The sequence below is a fragment of the Chrysochloris asiatica genome, unplaced genomic scaffold (genome assembly GCF_000296735.1).
Source record: "Chrysochloris asiatica unplaced genomic scaffold, ChrAsi1.0 scaffold00166, whole genome shotgun sequence".
In the NCBI taxonomy this organism is placed as follows: Eukaryota; Metazoa; Chordata; class Mammalia; order Afrosoricida; family Chrysochloridae; genus Chrysochloris; species Chrysochloris asiatica.
Window position 1 is genome coordinate 5,237,336 of NW_006408684.1, and position 16,438 is coordinate 5,253,773.

At 41.7% G+C, this 16,438-nt stretch overlaps 1 protein-coding gene across 2 annotated transcripts in view; it reads right to left on the reverse strand.

The window, feature by feature from the left end:
- The window catches only part of DPP6 (dipeptidyl-peptidase 6), a 1,346,563-nt gene that overhangs the window by 196,871 nt on the left and 1,133,254 nt on the right, over positions 1-16,438 (reverse strand). For both annotated transcript variants that reach the window (XM_006871298.1, XM_006871297.1), the window contains 2 exons: positions 8,824-8,947; positions 6,446-6,484 (listed from right to left, as the gene is read on the reverse strand). In XM_006871298.1, the coding sequence (XP_006871360.1) occupies positions 6,446-6,484; positions 8,824-8,947 (163 nt within the window). The remainder of the gene's footprint in view (positions 1-6,445; positions 6,485-8,823; positions 8,948-16,438) is intronic.

A 16,438-nucleotide genomic window follows, 5' to 3' on the forward strand; every position in this document is an offset into this window, starting at 1 on the left:
GCCAGATGTTTTCCTTTACCCTAGCCTAAGAACAAAGACCACCAGTCCTGACCATTTAAACTGTAACATCTCATAGTTTGCCAATTGTTAACCAATCCAAAGATTGTAAAACTGAGAAACCTGAGCTGTTTGAAAATTCTATAAAAACCCTGCAGACAATGAGTTGGAGGCTCTTTCCCTATTCCGCTGTGTCGGATAAGGTTAGAGACCTGGCTCGAGCTTGAATAAACTACCCTTATGTATTTACATTGGTACACGGCTCCTGGGTGGTCTTTGAGGACCCCGAATTCTGGGCATAACAGTATAGGATCACTATGAGTTGGAAGTGACTCCACGGCACCTAACAACAACAACAACCTGGGGCCAAAGGAACCCCAGTGGTAAAGTGAGCCAAGTATTCACCTGCTAAGGGAAAGGTCAAACCCACCAGACATTCTGTGAGGAAAGATGTGACAGTCTGCTACTGGAAAAAGTATAGCCTTGGAAATCTATGGGGCAGTTCTATGTTGAGGCGATATGAGTCAGCATCAACTGAATGGCAATGGGTTTGGTTTATTTTGACATGGGGTCACCAGGAGTGGAAGCCAACTCAACCGGAACCACCACCAAAAACTCGAGACAAGTTTTAGCTGTCAACATGAGACACTGACTACAAGGATCTACAGTTCTTTTTCCCTAAGAACAAAATCAGAATTTCAAGCTTCCTTGGGGGAAGCAGAGGCCTGAAAGACGCATCTCCATCTTTGCCAGGTCACCCCCATTTCCGCAGCTGGTTGCTTAGCCACAAGGCAGACCACCCGGGTTAGCTGTCGCTTTGATGAGTGAAAAGGGAATTTGCTCCACAGCATCATCCTCGCAAAGCCCAAGTTTGGAAGTTGCCACCCGTGAACACCAATTAGCTGGTTACGATATACATTTTCTGATTCAAGGAGCTCCATGTTAATTCAGGAGAACAAATGGTAAATAAACCCCAGCTGGCACAAAGCGAACTCATTTCCCTGCAGCCAGCCAGTGAGCACATGCAAATGTGATATGCCCAAAGAAACCAACTAACATGTGATTACAATGACATTTAATCTTCATGAATATTTGCAATAACATGAAACCTTTAATCTGCAAATATTTATTTTTCTATTTAGAGTTGGAAGCATGGTATTTAAAAGCAAAGGGAATGGAAAGATCAGTAAATTTGGCTTTTTAAATGCACTTCTATTTGCCAACCCCTGGTTAGATACGGCAATATTCTCTTGGTTTTCTAGGGGAAATGTTTGCACTTTTGGCAGGAAAAAAATACTTTGAATAAATGTAATAAATTGTTAATTCTGGATAGAATGCTTGTTTCTGTAATAAGAGGGCTACAGTCATTTCATGGAACAACCACTGTTCCATGGAAAAATCCCATGATGCCCTGGTAAAGACACTGGCCTGTTAGTCTTCCGAACACCTGTTTCCTCAGGCAATAAATGGAATCTCTTTCCATTTAAAGAACTTCTAGTGAAGAAGTACAATGAGTTTTTGATTAGGTGACATGGAATTGAATCCTGGTTGTCTCTCATTTAATTTTTGGAGAAACATTTCTTTCTGGATTATGGAGAGTTTATGATACACGATGCCTAGTTTATACAACTTTATTCACAGATCTGAGAGGAGAGAGTCCTTTTTGTTTATGAGATGTTCCTCATGAACTATTTGTAGTATTTCTGCCAAATCTTCCCATGGTTCAGATATACTCACCTTGTCCAATTGCCCATCAAAATTCTCAAATCACAAAACCAAAATTCTGGCTCAAAAAGATAGTCACAAATTGACCCACAGGACAATCTCTTCAAACATAAAGATCGGCTCTGGGGTTCTATACAGACAACAAAATGGTCTTAAGGCAGAAACCACAAACAATGATTAGGATGAACTTCACGGTCACAAGCAGTGATTGAATGAGTGAGGGGAGAGGTGCTGAGTGGAAGGGATTGGTCATTTCTCTGGGATTCCTGGAGAAGAGGTAGTTCGTTGGTGGCTTTACCCATGTGACACTCCTCGCTTGGGCTCAGAACGATCTCCGTTGGATCTACTGTCGAGGACTGGGAAGGAGATAGGAGGATAAGAAGGAGATGAGCCCTAAGATGGAAGGCCAAAAGGGGACTCAGGGAACAGTTCCACCCAAGTCAGGCCCTGTAGGGCAGCCGCTGCTCACGTCAGCTCCTCCAGCAGTGGGCAAAAGACAAGCCTGTCTATACAGATAGGTCTCACTGAGGTTGTCAAGACTTTCAACCTCCATCCTGCTCCTCAAATGGCATCTGCCCTGGGGTCTTTGAGTGAACATCTGTGGCGTATTTTAAGTGGACATAGAGCAGGTTGCATGGCCTGAGTTCATCTCTCACTGATAGTAAGAAGCTTAGCAGGCAACAGATGGCAGATCACTCCCAAGAGGAGTTTCTAAATTGCCCTTCAGGAAACTCAACAGTATCTTGAAAGATGCAGAAATACAATAAATTACTTTTGACAAATAGGATCCTTTATGAAAACTGTTTTAAAATAAAACATGAGACACTGGAACTGAATTTTCCTACTGACCATGGAGCTCTTCTGATGGAAACAGTCAGAGTTCACAGAGCTGCCAGGACTTAGATTGTGGACAGCTGTGGCCATTTAACTTGACCTATCAAGGAAAGAACCTCAGGACAAAAATCCCTTTCATAGATCACTATGTTTGGAGCTAAAAAATAAATAAATAAATAAATGGCTTTTTAAATAGTTGTTTTAAAAATACTACCTGATTTCTCAATAAATGCTCTAAAGTATATACTTTTAATATGTAAACTTTATTATTTTAATATATGCTACTTTTTAAGTAGGGAACACGGTGCCTCCAAATGCTAAGCACTGTACCACAGACCACAAGGTCCATGATTTGAGCCTGCCTACTGCTCCTCAGAAGAAAGATGAGGCTTTCTGTTTCTACAAAGATATAAAGCCTCAGAAACCCTAAACAGCTTGTCTGCTTTGAGTAGAAACTGACTCAACAGCACTTAACAACAACTTTTTAAGTGCTGGAGTGATTTCACTCATAAAGATGTAGTTTTACAAATTACATTCAGGCTATCTCTAACAGGCTTTGGATGATGTTGCCACTTGGGCGGTGAGAAGTATATTGGATAAATACTTAAGAGTTCCGCTAATGATCTTGACTCTGCTCACTCAACAGATGTGGAGGTAAGTGATGGCGGGAGCAGCCAACTCCTCAGTGTGCCGGGCTTCAAATGGTGCTGCTGTTAGCCACAGATGAGCACTGTGAGTGCCTCTCAGAGAAGCCAGGGCAGCAGGAGAGGACAGGACACCCTGTGCTTCACTTTCCAGCGGCCATAGGAAATGGCAGGGTTGTGATGATCACTTGGCCCTTCACCTCATCCTGTTCCTCCATTAATTCAGATCCACACTCTTAACACAGCGTCAGGTCTCAAGCATTCCCTGCCTCTGTGCTGCATTCCTCATCTCCCTGCCTCCACTCCTCAACTTCTAAATATTTACACTCCATGATCTAAGCACCTTTCAGAATGTACATGTATTTCTTATGTTTCTTTCTAGACTGTAAGATCTCTGAGAGCTGATTTGTTTTTTTAAGTCCACAAAGCTTAGCATGGTGTCTCATACAACCCATAAATATTGAACAAATATCTATAGGGATAATGGGTTACTCCAATCTTTCTGACATAAGATGAATGATATAACATTACTTTTGATAGCTGCTTACATCTTTGGTCCAGGTGGTGTTCCAGTACTTTCCAGTACACTGATATTTTTAAGGTTCCCAAGTATTCTCTCATTGTGGACATTTGCTTGTCTTGGACTTGGCACACAGGTAGGACATATGAAAACAGGAGGCCATATTGAGCCATTACCCTTTTGAACAAGATTGACACTGAGCAGAATAAGGATAAATGAAAAAAACAAAAGTATGTATTTGTAAGACTACCATCCCTGAGATAGTTAACAGAGGAGGATGGTGTAGATTGTTAATTTCTCCAATAAAAGCAATGCCATGCTAGTCAGAATTTACAACTTTCTTGGAGAGCCACTGTCAATTGTTTTATTACCTAGCTTTAGTTATTTTCCAAAAATAGACCTTCTCATATACAGATGCATGTCTGTGGCTTATCCACATAATTCCTTACACTCACATGTGGCTGGCAGCTTGATTCTCCGCTCCCCTCCCATAATTTTACGACAATTTCCATAGCATTCCATCAGACATTGCTGTTGTTGCTAAGCGTCACTGAGTCTGTTCTGACTCATAGCAACCCTGTACAGGGTTTCTGAGGGTGTAAATCCTTGTGGGAGCAGAATGCCCTCATTTATCTTCCAAAGAGTGGCAGGTGGGCTCAAACCACTAATGTTGTGCTTATCTTTCAGTCATTGCACTCTCATTCCATAGACTAAAAAGGAAAAAACCTTTACTACTTGCTTCTTCTAACCTCATGGTAAGAAATGAGATTTTAAAAATGATGAAAGAAAATACAGTGACCAAAGTTTCACTTCCAAGCAGCAATACTTGTGCATATTGCACAGGATCAGACAGTGTAACATTTCTTTTATACGCAGGGTCGCTGTGAGTCTAAACCAACTCAACAGTACCTAACAATAGCAATATATGAGGGGAATTTAAAAAAATCCATGGAAAAAATGGAATTAAAACATAATGGATCTCCCATGTAAACTATCACATAATTCACAATAAAACATTTAAGAAAAAAAAAATTACAGTCTCAGAAACCTATACAGGGTCGCTATGAGTCGGAACCAATTGGAGGACACATAACCACCACCACCATATAAAACCAAATGTTGTTGTTGTTAGGAGTCATTCAGTTGGTTATGACTCATAGGGACCCTATTCACTGTCCATGTTCACGTGCCATCCTCACAATCACTGTTAAGCTTGAGCCCATTGCTGCAGTCACTGTGCCAACCCATTTCATTGGGGGTCTTCCTCTTTTACGCTGACCCTCCACTTTACCGAGCATGATGTCCTTCTCCAGGGACTGGTCCCTCCTGACAATAGACAGAAGCTATTCTAATGGGCCTAGTGTGGCACTGGATAATGCACTAGATGGAAAGATCAATTTGAACCTCAAAGTCGATGGTTCAAACTCACTAGCCACTCCTTGGAAACCCTATATAGCGTTGCTATGAGTCCTAACCCACTCAACTGCACTTAACAACAGCAACAATTCTAAAGGGTAGATGAGAAGGTTAAGGAGCAGGAGTTGAGTCAATGAGGGTGAAACACTAGAACAAAAATAAAGAGAATGATGACACAATGTGAAACATTTAATCAGTGCCAGTGATTATGATGTCCAGAAATGTCTAGAAACTATTGAATGGGAATGGGTTTTGCTGTATATGTTTATGCAAAAAATAAAATGTTATTAAAAATTAAAAAAAAAAACATAATGGAATTTTTCTTCAAATTTTTTGAAGCCCCCTCATCTATCCATCTGTCTGTTTCATCTGTTTATTGTTGTTGAGTGCCATCCAGTCAGTTCTGACTCATAGTAACCCTGTAGAGAGTTTTGAGGCTGTGAATTTCATCATGAGCAGAACACCTTATCTTTCTCTCATGGGGTGGTTGGTGGATTCACACTTGATGTCACTTAACAACAACAGCATGTATAAATAGAGACATTTATATAAATTTATAAATATAAATGTAAATGGTGCTAAACCGTCAAGTCGGTTCTCACTCACAGTGACTCTGTACAGGGTTTCTGAGGCGGTAAATCTTTCTGGGAGCAGAAAACCTCCTCTTTCTATAGAGGAGCAGCAGCTGGTAGATTTGTTACCAGGATTCATATATATAGAAATATATATCACATAAAATAATTTACTTTAGGCCTCTCCTGCACTCTTTTACTTTCATGTTCACAGAATCTGTTTTAGTATATACTTCTAGATCTGAGTTAAGGATGAAAAATAAGGACGGGTGGATTGAAGCTATATATACGGAGACCTCACTAGCTTCTCTAGGTCCCTGAAAGCAATACTTTTCACAAGTTTCCCCTGGTTTCTTCAGTGCTGCCTCAGCGGTTACTCAGGGGAATAGGGTGATAGAGGTGCTGAACAGAGACTCCCTGTCACCAGGACCACCACACATCTGCCGCTGAGATCCCCTGAATGATGTAATCTGATGCTTTTAAAACTCTGAGAACCACTGGCCCAGAGAACCAAGGGACTGGTTGTTGTTGTTGTTCTGTGCCGTGGAGTCGGTTCCGACTCATAGCGACTCTGTACAGGGTTTCCGAGGCTGTAAATCTTTACGGAAGCAAAAAGCCTCATCTTTCTCCCACAGAGCAGCTGGTAGTTTTGAACTGCTGACCCTGAAGTTTGCAGCCCAATTCGTAACTATACTGGTATAGGCTGTAAAATTGGGGATTGCACGCGGAACTGTTACCTGTCTGTGGAGCCAGGCTTCACTTTCATCCTCGTGTTTCTGAAATGAGAGAAGAACATTAGTGTAACCAACAGTGCAGAAATCCATTAGATTTCACTTCCATGGCATCTGCATAAGCACAGAGCATCTGGTGTTGCATGCTCAGGGAGGAGGTAATCTCAGCCTCCACTTGGTCTCTTGTTATGGCTCCGAGCTGAGCTCAGGTATCCTGCTATAGATTTGTCACCATGGATGGACACCCCTGTCCAGGCACATGCTCATTAGAAAGGCAAACTTCAGAAGCCACATGGTCTCAGTCATGTGTGTGTGCACGTGTGTGTGTTGTATGTGTGTGCTCAATTGCATTTTACCAAATTTAGAGTTCATGACTTAGTAACAATCTTGTTGGACAAAAACTTTACACGGGAACAAAAAGTAGATCACGCAGGACTATGTAGAAAAGAGAACTGTGGGAAACAAAATAAAGCAAAAAAAAAAAAGACAAAATACAAGATGCTGCTCTAAGCACACACAATGGGTTCCAAGGTGCATGGAGCTGTCCCGGGTGCTGATTTGACTTCCAGACCTTTGGAAAGTTGTTCTTTCATTCAGTGTGGCGCCTTAGGATAAGCACTGTACCACAAGGTCGGTTTGAATTGCAAGGTCAGTGGTTCTAACTCACCAGCCATTCCTTGGAAACCCTATACAGGGTTGTTATGAGTCGCAACTGACTCCACAGCACTTAACAACAACAACAAGGTAAAGAAAAGTGTATGTTATTGATACTCATAAGATTGGGACAGAGATAAAATGTTAATTTTATGAGCAACTCCCTATTTCCTAGCTAGTATGTCCACCCTTTCTTCTCCTTTTCCTAAAAAAACACACAACAACAACAATAACCTATCAGATCCATAGGCTGTACTCTGAATTACGTATAAAAATGAGATCTATCAGTGACCAACTTCAGGACATTTATCTTGGTAACAAGTCACTGGGATTCACCTCGCACGCCAACTGGAGCAATGTGGTGGGAGACACTGTCTGAGAGTCTGAATGCACACTTTCCTGGTGAAGGGCTTGGAGTGGGAAACCATGGAAAAAAGTTGCAATTAATCTCCTTCTGCAAGCGTTTTCCCTCCTCAAATGGGAAACAGCATTTAGGGTCAAAAGCAAAGTTTCCGAAAGGTCTGCTTGAATGTCTTTTTTTAACCCAGGTCTAGGAGATGGGCTTCTGAGGTAAGTCACTAGAAGGGTGCTTGAGCTTCTACAGGGTGGGCGTGAGCCCTCTGCTTAGGGGTCTGGAGCCAGTGATATAGCTAATGTACTGCTGGGCCACATGAGCCTCCCACTTTCCTTGTTCCCTCTTTGCCTTCTTTTGTTTTATCTTACTTTTGTCTTCTCTAATTACATGTGTAGTGATTACGAATTGGGCTGCTAATCTCACTGTCAGCAGTTTGAAACTACCAGCTTTTCCGTGGGAGAAAGATGAGGTTTTCTGCTCCCAGAAAGATTTACAGCCTTGGAAACACTATGCAGGGTCACTGTGAGTTGGAACTGACTCCACGGAACATAGCAACCACAACAACAATTACATGCCAGACTCCTGGTGTGGTGCTGTAGGATCAGCACTGGACTGCAAACCACAATGGCAGCAGTTCAAACCTACCAGCTGCCCCTTGGAAATCTTATCCAGACAGGGTCACTGTGAGTCGGAATGGACGAGTGGAACTTAACAACAATTACAAGCCAGCCTGCAGCTTGGGCTCACTGGTGACCTCTAGAGACAGGGATCCTGCCCTGCCCAGTGGGGGCAGCTAGTTCAGAGTCAGGTGGATAAAAGAGCAGGTAAAATGGAGCCAAACCAGGTTAGAGTGCTGGCTCTGCTACGGATTGTCGGTTTGTTCAGGCCAATCATTGTACCTGTCACAGTGAACATCACAGCCTCATCTGTAAAATGAGAATTCTCTTTGCTAAATACTGGTGAGTGCAGACCATGTGAACACATTTATAAAAGGGCAGAATGCATGCACATGTGAGCTATTAGGATCAATCTGTCAACTCTGCATTGTTTTCAGACACTAACCAAAAGGTTCAGAGTCCATACAGTGGCACCTTTGAAGAAAGGCTTGGTGATCTAATTCTAAAAAAAATCATCCATTGAAAACCCTATGGTCACCAAGAGCTGGATTGGAGCTTTTGTGGCAATTAGTTCATTTCCCCCACATTGCAATACTTAATTTACCCACCAGGTGGCACCAGAAATAGAGACCTTGAAACAAGAAAGCTATCTTTTAGCTAGTCAGTAGCTAAGCAGTTTGTCGTAAAGTATCAAGCCAGATGACCCAAACGTGAGTTTGGTGCAGCCTCTGGCACTCCTTGCACACCCCCAAACCTACCTTGGTGCAGACCCCGGTGGTGGCATCGCAGAGGGTGAGGATGGACACATTCTGGGCTCGGTTCAGCCAGTTCACTGCAACTTTGGTACTGGTGGCCCATTTCACCATTGTAATGTAGTAATCCCTGAAAATGTGCAAATTCATGAGTTAGCTGTTGCGCAAGAACCTACATGTCATACATCAGCCTTGGACACTGCAGCCCTAGAGACTGGCTGGAGGTTGATGGCTGATTCTCTGACTCTATGAGGTTCTAAAACCATGGCTTCCTAAGAATACTTAGTAGTATACACTACACTATGATGCAACACTGAGTCATTGACATGTTTAAAATAGATAGTACCAAAAAAGTTTCAGAAATATTCTGAATTAGCCACATGTGCAAGTTCATGTGGTCCAATAGCCAGTTTGTCCCCGAAGTGCTGGTGGTCCTTAGGGGTCCAATCAGTGAACTTGACTGATAAGCCACATGCTTCTGATGACTTATTTTACATACCATCTTCAGGATAAATGAACAACTGACAGTGAGGTGTCACAGGAGAGATGGGACACAGCAAGAGACAGGAGGGGGCTTGAAGGAAAGCAATTGCTTTAGGGCCTGTGCAGAGGAGAAAATTCCCAGATAACTAAGGAAAGTGATTCATAGCTCTGGGCAGCCATCAGGAAAACTTGGTTTGACACAAACCAGAAAACATTCCAGCATTCTTTGCTAGCCTACACTTAATATGAGGACATTGGTGCTTTTGATAATTACTTCAATTGCCAAGACAATTCCTTTAAAAAAAATTACATTTCAGGCGGTCAAACTAATTCCAAGAAAATAAGTGCATAAAATAAATTTCCTCAGGCAAATTCCAAAGAATGTTCTAGAGGCCAGCTGACACTTGTTCAATTGCCTACCCCCATCCATATCTATAATGAGATCTATTGCTCAGAATGATTTATCTGTGGTCTTACAAGATTCTTTATCACTAAGACTGTGACACACTCACTAGGTAATTCCTTATAGACTGGAGAAGGGTCCTAACTACATTCAATGATTATTTTTAACAAAAAGGACTACGTGATTAGGTACTTTGGACTTTAATGTTGTTAGGTGCCATCCAGGCAGCTCTGACTCATAGGGACCCTATGCATAACAAACCAAAACACTGCCTGGTCCTGTACGATTCTCAAAATGATTGTTATGTTTGAGTCCCTTGTTGCTGTCACAATGCCAGTCCACCTCACTGAGGGTCTTCCTTTATTGCTGACTTTCACTTTACCAAGCATGATGTCCTTTCAGGGACTGATCCTTCGGGTAACCTGTCCAGATAGTGAGAGATGAAATCTTTCCATTCTCACTTGTTAGGAGCATTTGAGCTGTACTTCTTCTGGTGGACCACGGTATGTTAAATATTCTTCACCAACTCCATAATTCAAATGCATGGGTTCTTCTACTGTCTTCCATATTCACTGTCCAACTATCACATACCTATGAGGTGACTGAAAATACTATGGCTTGGGCCAGGCTCAACTTAGTCTTTAAAGTGACATCTTTGCTCTTGAATACTTTAAAGAGGTCTTTAGCAGAAGATTTGCCTAATGCAATATGTTGTTTGATTTCTTGACTGTTGATTTCATGAGTGCTGCTTGTGGATCCAAGCAAAATTAAGTTTTGACAACTTCAATCGTTTCTTCATTTATCATGATGTTATTTAATGGTCTAGTTGTGAGGATTTTCATTTTCTTTACATTGAAGTGCAATCCATACTGAAGGCTGTGGTCTTTAATCTTCATCAGTAAGTATTTTAAATCGGCTTCAGTTCCAGCAAACATGATTGTATACTCTGGCGGACGCCATGTCATGGAGGAACAGAATGGCAAGAAACCCTGTGCATGAAAAGCTCATTGTTTTAGCAGAGTGACAATCAAGTGTCTCCTTGGTTGGCAAAGCTCCAAGGAGAGCCTCATGAGGGGGACTTGCAGTCTCTGTCTTTTCCTTTTATGAATAGTTCATTTTTTGATTTTTCTTGATTTTATTATAGAAGTTTTTTGTAGAAATCTTCAATGATCATATTAAAGGTAAAAAATTACGTTTAGACACCTTCACACCATATTCAATCATGTGCAGTCCTAAAGAATGCTTTTCACACAAACAATAAGTTTCACCACTAGGAAAAACCAGCTAAAGTCTTTGCCAGTTCAAATTTAAGATTACATTCAACATTCTGTGTAGTTTCAGTCAGGGACATTAAGACCTTTAGAAAATTAGCTAAAAATTCAATTAAGGGCTAAAGGAATAGCAATAGATCATAAGCAGCAATTTAACTAAATGTTTTGTATAGAGAAGTTTTTAGTATAAGGAAGTTGTTCCGTTTCTTCTTAACTACAAACATTTAAATGCTTCTTGTTTGTCTTGTTTAATCAATCATGAGAAACAACTGTGTTGTCAGTTACCATAGCAAATAATGTTTAGGCACATGTTGTGATTAATGAATCTATAGAAAATAATAGGTGAAGGTAGAAATAGGAGTTCAGATTTAGAATTATGTTTTAAGGTTAACGTGACATTTTTAGAGCAATGAGGTTTGCTTACAGAAATCAGATATTGTCTAACTACGTAAAGGGGAACAAGGAAGATTTTGATATTCTTGATGCTCTATATTGAAATGATTAATATGTATGATTTAGACCACTACTTTGAAAAAGAATGATTAATAGATTGATGGTATGGAGTAGTATAAAAACTGTTTGAGAATTTGAAATAAAAGTGAGAGGAGAAGATTCACCATTCATCGAGATCCATTGATTCTGTGAGCTTCATTTCTTCACCAAATGCCACATCTCCCTCCAAGGACTCCCTAATAAGTGTGTCGTGCTGGTCCATGACAATACTCTGCACATTTCAGGTTCTTAATATTCCTCCAATCCTGATTGCATGTTCATATAATCCAGTCTCTCAGATTATTTGCTCAGTATACAGCTTGAATAAAGTGTGGTGAAAGGATTCAACACTGGCACACACCTTTCCTGATTTTAAAGCATTCAGTATTCCCTTGTTCTGTTTGAATTAATACCTCTTGGTCTATGTACAGGTTTTTTTATGAGCACAATATGGTGTTCTGGAATACTTACTGTTTCCAAGGTTATCCATAGTTTGTTATGGTCCATAAAATCAAATGCCTTTACATAGTCAATAAAGTACAAAAAGTCAACATTTTTCTGGTATTATCTGTTTTTAGCTATGATTCAGTTGATGTCAGCTACAATATCTTTCACTCCATGATCTCTTCTGAATCTGGCTTGGATTACTGGCAGCTCCCTATTGATGTACTACTGCAATCATTTTTAAATTACCTTCAGAAAAATTTTAAGCCTTAGTTAGCCAGGATGCTAAATTGCTCAATATCTCCCATTCCCTAAATTACCTCTTTTTTTAAAATGGAAGGAGACATTTATTGTTGTCGATGGGTCTCTGGATGCCTTTGGGCTGGGCTGAGCTCACTGGTCTCCACCAGCAGAGGGCGCAGCCCCATGACTGCTGCATGGCTCTGCTAGTCTGTATCTGTGGCGTTGCAGGATAAGCACTGGATGGCAAGGCAGGTTTGGAGCACAAGGTAGGTTTGGACCGGAAGGTTGGTTTGGACCACCAAGTCAGTGGTTCAAGCTCACCAGCTGCTCCCTGGAAATCCTATACAGGAATGCTATGAGTTGGAACGAATTCAATGGCATTTCACAACAACAACAAAAACAATACCCCCTAGCATGGGCAGAAACTCAGAAAACTCAATCTTCTTCTCCCCATTCTTGTCCTTTTTCTCAAAGAGATTGGCCATGTAATCGGTGCCACTTTAGTCACAGGCATTGGGAAAAGTGGGAAAGTTCTCCTTCATTGTGGTCAAGGTGCTGGGCTTGTCAAATGTCTCATCAGGTCTGGCACATTCGTGAAATAAGTTGATCATGTTCTCCAGGGTCTTTTTAGCTTGAATGTTGCTCAGCTTTGCTTTAAAAAAGGCTGAGCTGAGGATGATCACGGAAAAGACACGGTAGACTGCAGCTGGAGGCAGAGCAGACCATTTATATGGCTCAGTCTGGGTCTTCAGGTGGGGAGCCCAGGGGTCCTGTATGTTGTCAGCATCCTGCAGCTCTGCCTCATGAAGGTGATTGGACACAGCTCAGAGGCTGCAAAAGATTTCCTGGCAGCATCCAGGGTCACTAATAAGTTTATTTCCTAGGTGATCTTACCTAGAGCCTCTTGTTCCCCCAAACACAAATGTGGGTGGAGAAGTAAGATGTGTCTTAACAGGACAGTGAAGCGGGCAGAGAAAACTTGGATTCAGACCTGACAGGGGATGGCAGTTAGGATCCTGGATGCAGCACCTCTATGTGGACTGATGGCTCATAGACTCACCACCTGTGCAAGATGGAGAGCTTACACTGTGTGCCAAACATCCAGGCACATGCTGCATATGCACTGCCTTATGTACCTCACCTAGGAGGTCAGTACTCTCATCCATTGTAGGGAGGAGACACTGAGGTACCAACATACTAAGAACACTTTCCAAGATTCCACAGCTAGTAGATGGCACAGGCAGGATATGAATCTGGATCAGCCTGATTCCTAACCTTCCTTCTGACCCTTAACCAAACCTTCTGGGTCATATCAGGTCTCACACCAGAGGACTCAAAGTCTAGGGAACAGGCACATCAATCCCTCCTAGGAGCTCTGGTAGGAGACTGGTGTCATCATTTACAGGTGACAGTACAGGGGACACAGAAGGCAGTGGGCTGAACAGAGACACACAGCTGTTTCAGGGGACATAAAACCAGAACTCAGGAGACAGACTCAGAGCCTGCTCACCATCCCTGCCCTGTGACAGGTGCCTTCCGATGACATCTTCAGTCTTTCCTCCTTCTCAGTGCAAATCAGTCTGCTTTCAGAGTCACTGGGATGTCTGGGCTCTGACCCACACCATCTTCTAAGGCAAGTTGGTCCCCATAAGGGAACAAGGAGTCAGGGCAAGGATGCCTGGGACAGACTGGGGATGATATTGACGAATCATGGACAGTCACTGTGTTTCTGTTTGTCCTCCTGGATTTCCTGTGATACAGGGGAGTTTCAGTCTCATCTAGTGAGTAGTTTCTCAGGCTTCCTGGTCTCCACAGAGCATCCTGAAGTCTCCCTGAGATGCAGCTTGTTCTCATGATCCACCAACCATTTTCTCCATCCATCCTCATGGAAACTAGAACAGTCCTGGTTTCTCCCTTTCCCATTTCTTTGTATTATGATGGTATTATATTTCCTGGCAAAAGCTATAAATATGTATAGTTCAGTGATATATTACTTGTGTTCATCATGTTGTGAGATTGAAATAGCAAGTTACATATATATTTGCTACAAAAAATATGGAAATGGGAATCACAAGGGAGGTGGGGTTTGATGGCCAATAGGGTAGAGGTGCAGTGAAGTTCGTTCGCTTTCAGCACTACCACAGAATACCAGATGAAGCAGGTGCAGGGCAGAGCTCCAAAACAGAACTACATAGGTAGGAATATTTAAAAAGTTTGAAGGCTCACAGCTAGTGGAACTAGTAGTGGAACTAAGAAATCCTGTACTTTAAAATCTGCTGGGCTGTGCCAGAGCAGGCAACTTGGGCAAGACCAAACAGGGGGACCAGGTTGGGGAGGAAGCAGACCCTCTGGGAATTAACAACCGAGGGAACCTCTGAGCAAAGGTGACAATATTATATTATGTTTGGTTTGGTTTTGTTCTGACTTTTTTTTTTTTTTTGTATCTGTACATTGGCTGCCTGTGCACCTCCATTCTGGTGATGAGAGGGGGTGTCTGAGCAAGTGGACACCCCTATCCCCACCACTGGAGGGTTCTTCCACCACACATGTGCACAGATCTTCTCAGCATTTAGAGGAGCTGGCTTTTCTTGCTATTTGAGTGCCTGGGAGTCAATTCCAGCTCATAGTGGCCCTGTGCAGGATTTCAGAAGCTGTGAATCTTTGTGGGAGCACAGGGCCTAGTCGTTCTCCTGCGGAACAGCAGGTGGTTTCCAACTTCCTGCCTTGGGCTTGGTGGCCCATTTCATAACCACTACACTCAAATAGGCAGCTTGGCCAGCCCTGAACTGTCTGTTAATAGGGAAAAGGCCAGAATGGGGTGAAGAGAGGGAAATACCTTAAAAACAAAACAGGCCAAAAATTAAACCCTGAGGTACAAAGTAACAACGAACAGTGGCATCTTGAAATTGATCAGATGGCCTTGAAAGCAAGAAGCTGAAAGAGGACATGAAAGTCATACTCATATTAGACTACAGATTTTTGTTTTCTTCTCTCGATCCTCTCCTTTTCCCGTGATTACAGACTACAGTATCCAATCTGGCTGTTTTGTTTGTTTGTTTCTTGTTTTTCTCCCTTCCCTTGCTTTTTTGATGTTGCTATTTTTATTTGTTTGTTTTCCTTAGTTCTGTTGTGTTTAGGTTTTGTTCCCCCTATTACCTCTAGGGGGCTCTTTCTCTCCCTATACTACCCAAGAAAGGACAGCAATTGTTGCCACACAGTTAAGATACAAACACATGCTATAAAGCCCCACAATCCAGGGACTTCCGGACACCAGGGATGCAGACAACATCTGCAAACGTTACTCTGAGTTAAGCAATACAAAAAGTGAAAAGGGAAGCCCACCTCCTGATCACATCTACTTGGAGGCAATCAGAATGCATAAAAAAATACCAAAACACACACTCAGTTGAGTATTAAGGCCACAGCTAAACACTAATTTTGTCCAAAAAGCAAAAACAGATGACCATATCAGCACATGTCCAGAAACAAGATAAAATATCTGAGAAAAATGACCTAGAGGTAGACATGGACTCCATTCTAGAAGGAGGGCAGGCCTTGGAAATGCCTGAGAAGGAATTCAGAAAAATGATTACATAATATTTCAAAACACTTTATAATGGAGTTTAGAAAAATAAGGAAGAAGACAGGAAAGCACTACAGGAACAATGAAATAAGACAGATACAGCATTGGAAACAATTCAAAACCTACAGGAAGAGGTTAAAACAATTAATAATAGAATATCAGAGATAAACAATACACTGAAAGGGCACAGAAGTAGAACAGAAGAGATGGAAGGCAGAACTAGTAAACTGAAGGGCAAATCTCTCAATACCGCTAAGATAGAGAGCAACCAGAAAAGAGGATAAAAAAAATCCAAAGAAGGTCTAAGATTCATGTTGGACAACATAGAGAAGAATAACTTAAGAATTATTGGCATTCAGAACAGGAGGAATCACATAAGTCCACAGAAGAGATAGTTGAGGGACTTCTGGAAGAAATATTTTCTAACATCTTTAAAAGTGAAAAGATAAATATTCAAGAAGCTAAACAAACCCTAGGAAGGATAGACCCCAAAAGAAAATCACCAAGACATATCATAATCAAGATCTGCAAAATCAAAGATAAGGACAGAATCTTGAAAGCTGCTATGGAAAAGAGAAGTGCTACATACAAAGGCAAGCAAATCAGATTAAGCTCAGATCTCTCAGCAGAAACCATGCAAGCAAGAAGGCAATGGGGAGACATATATAAAACCCTGAAGGAAAAAAACTGCCAACCAAGAAT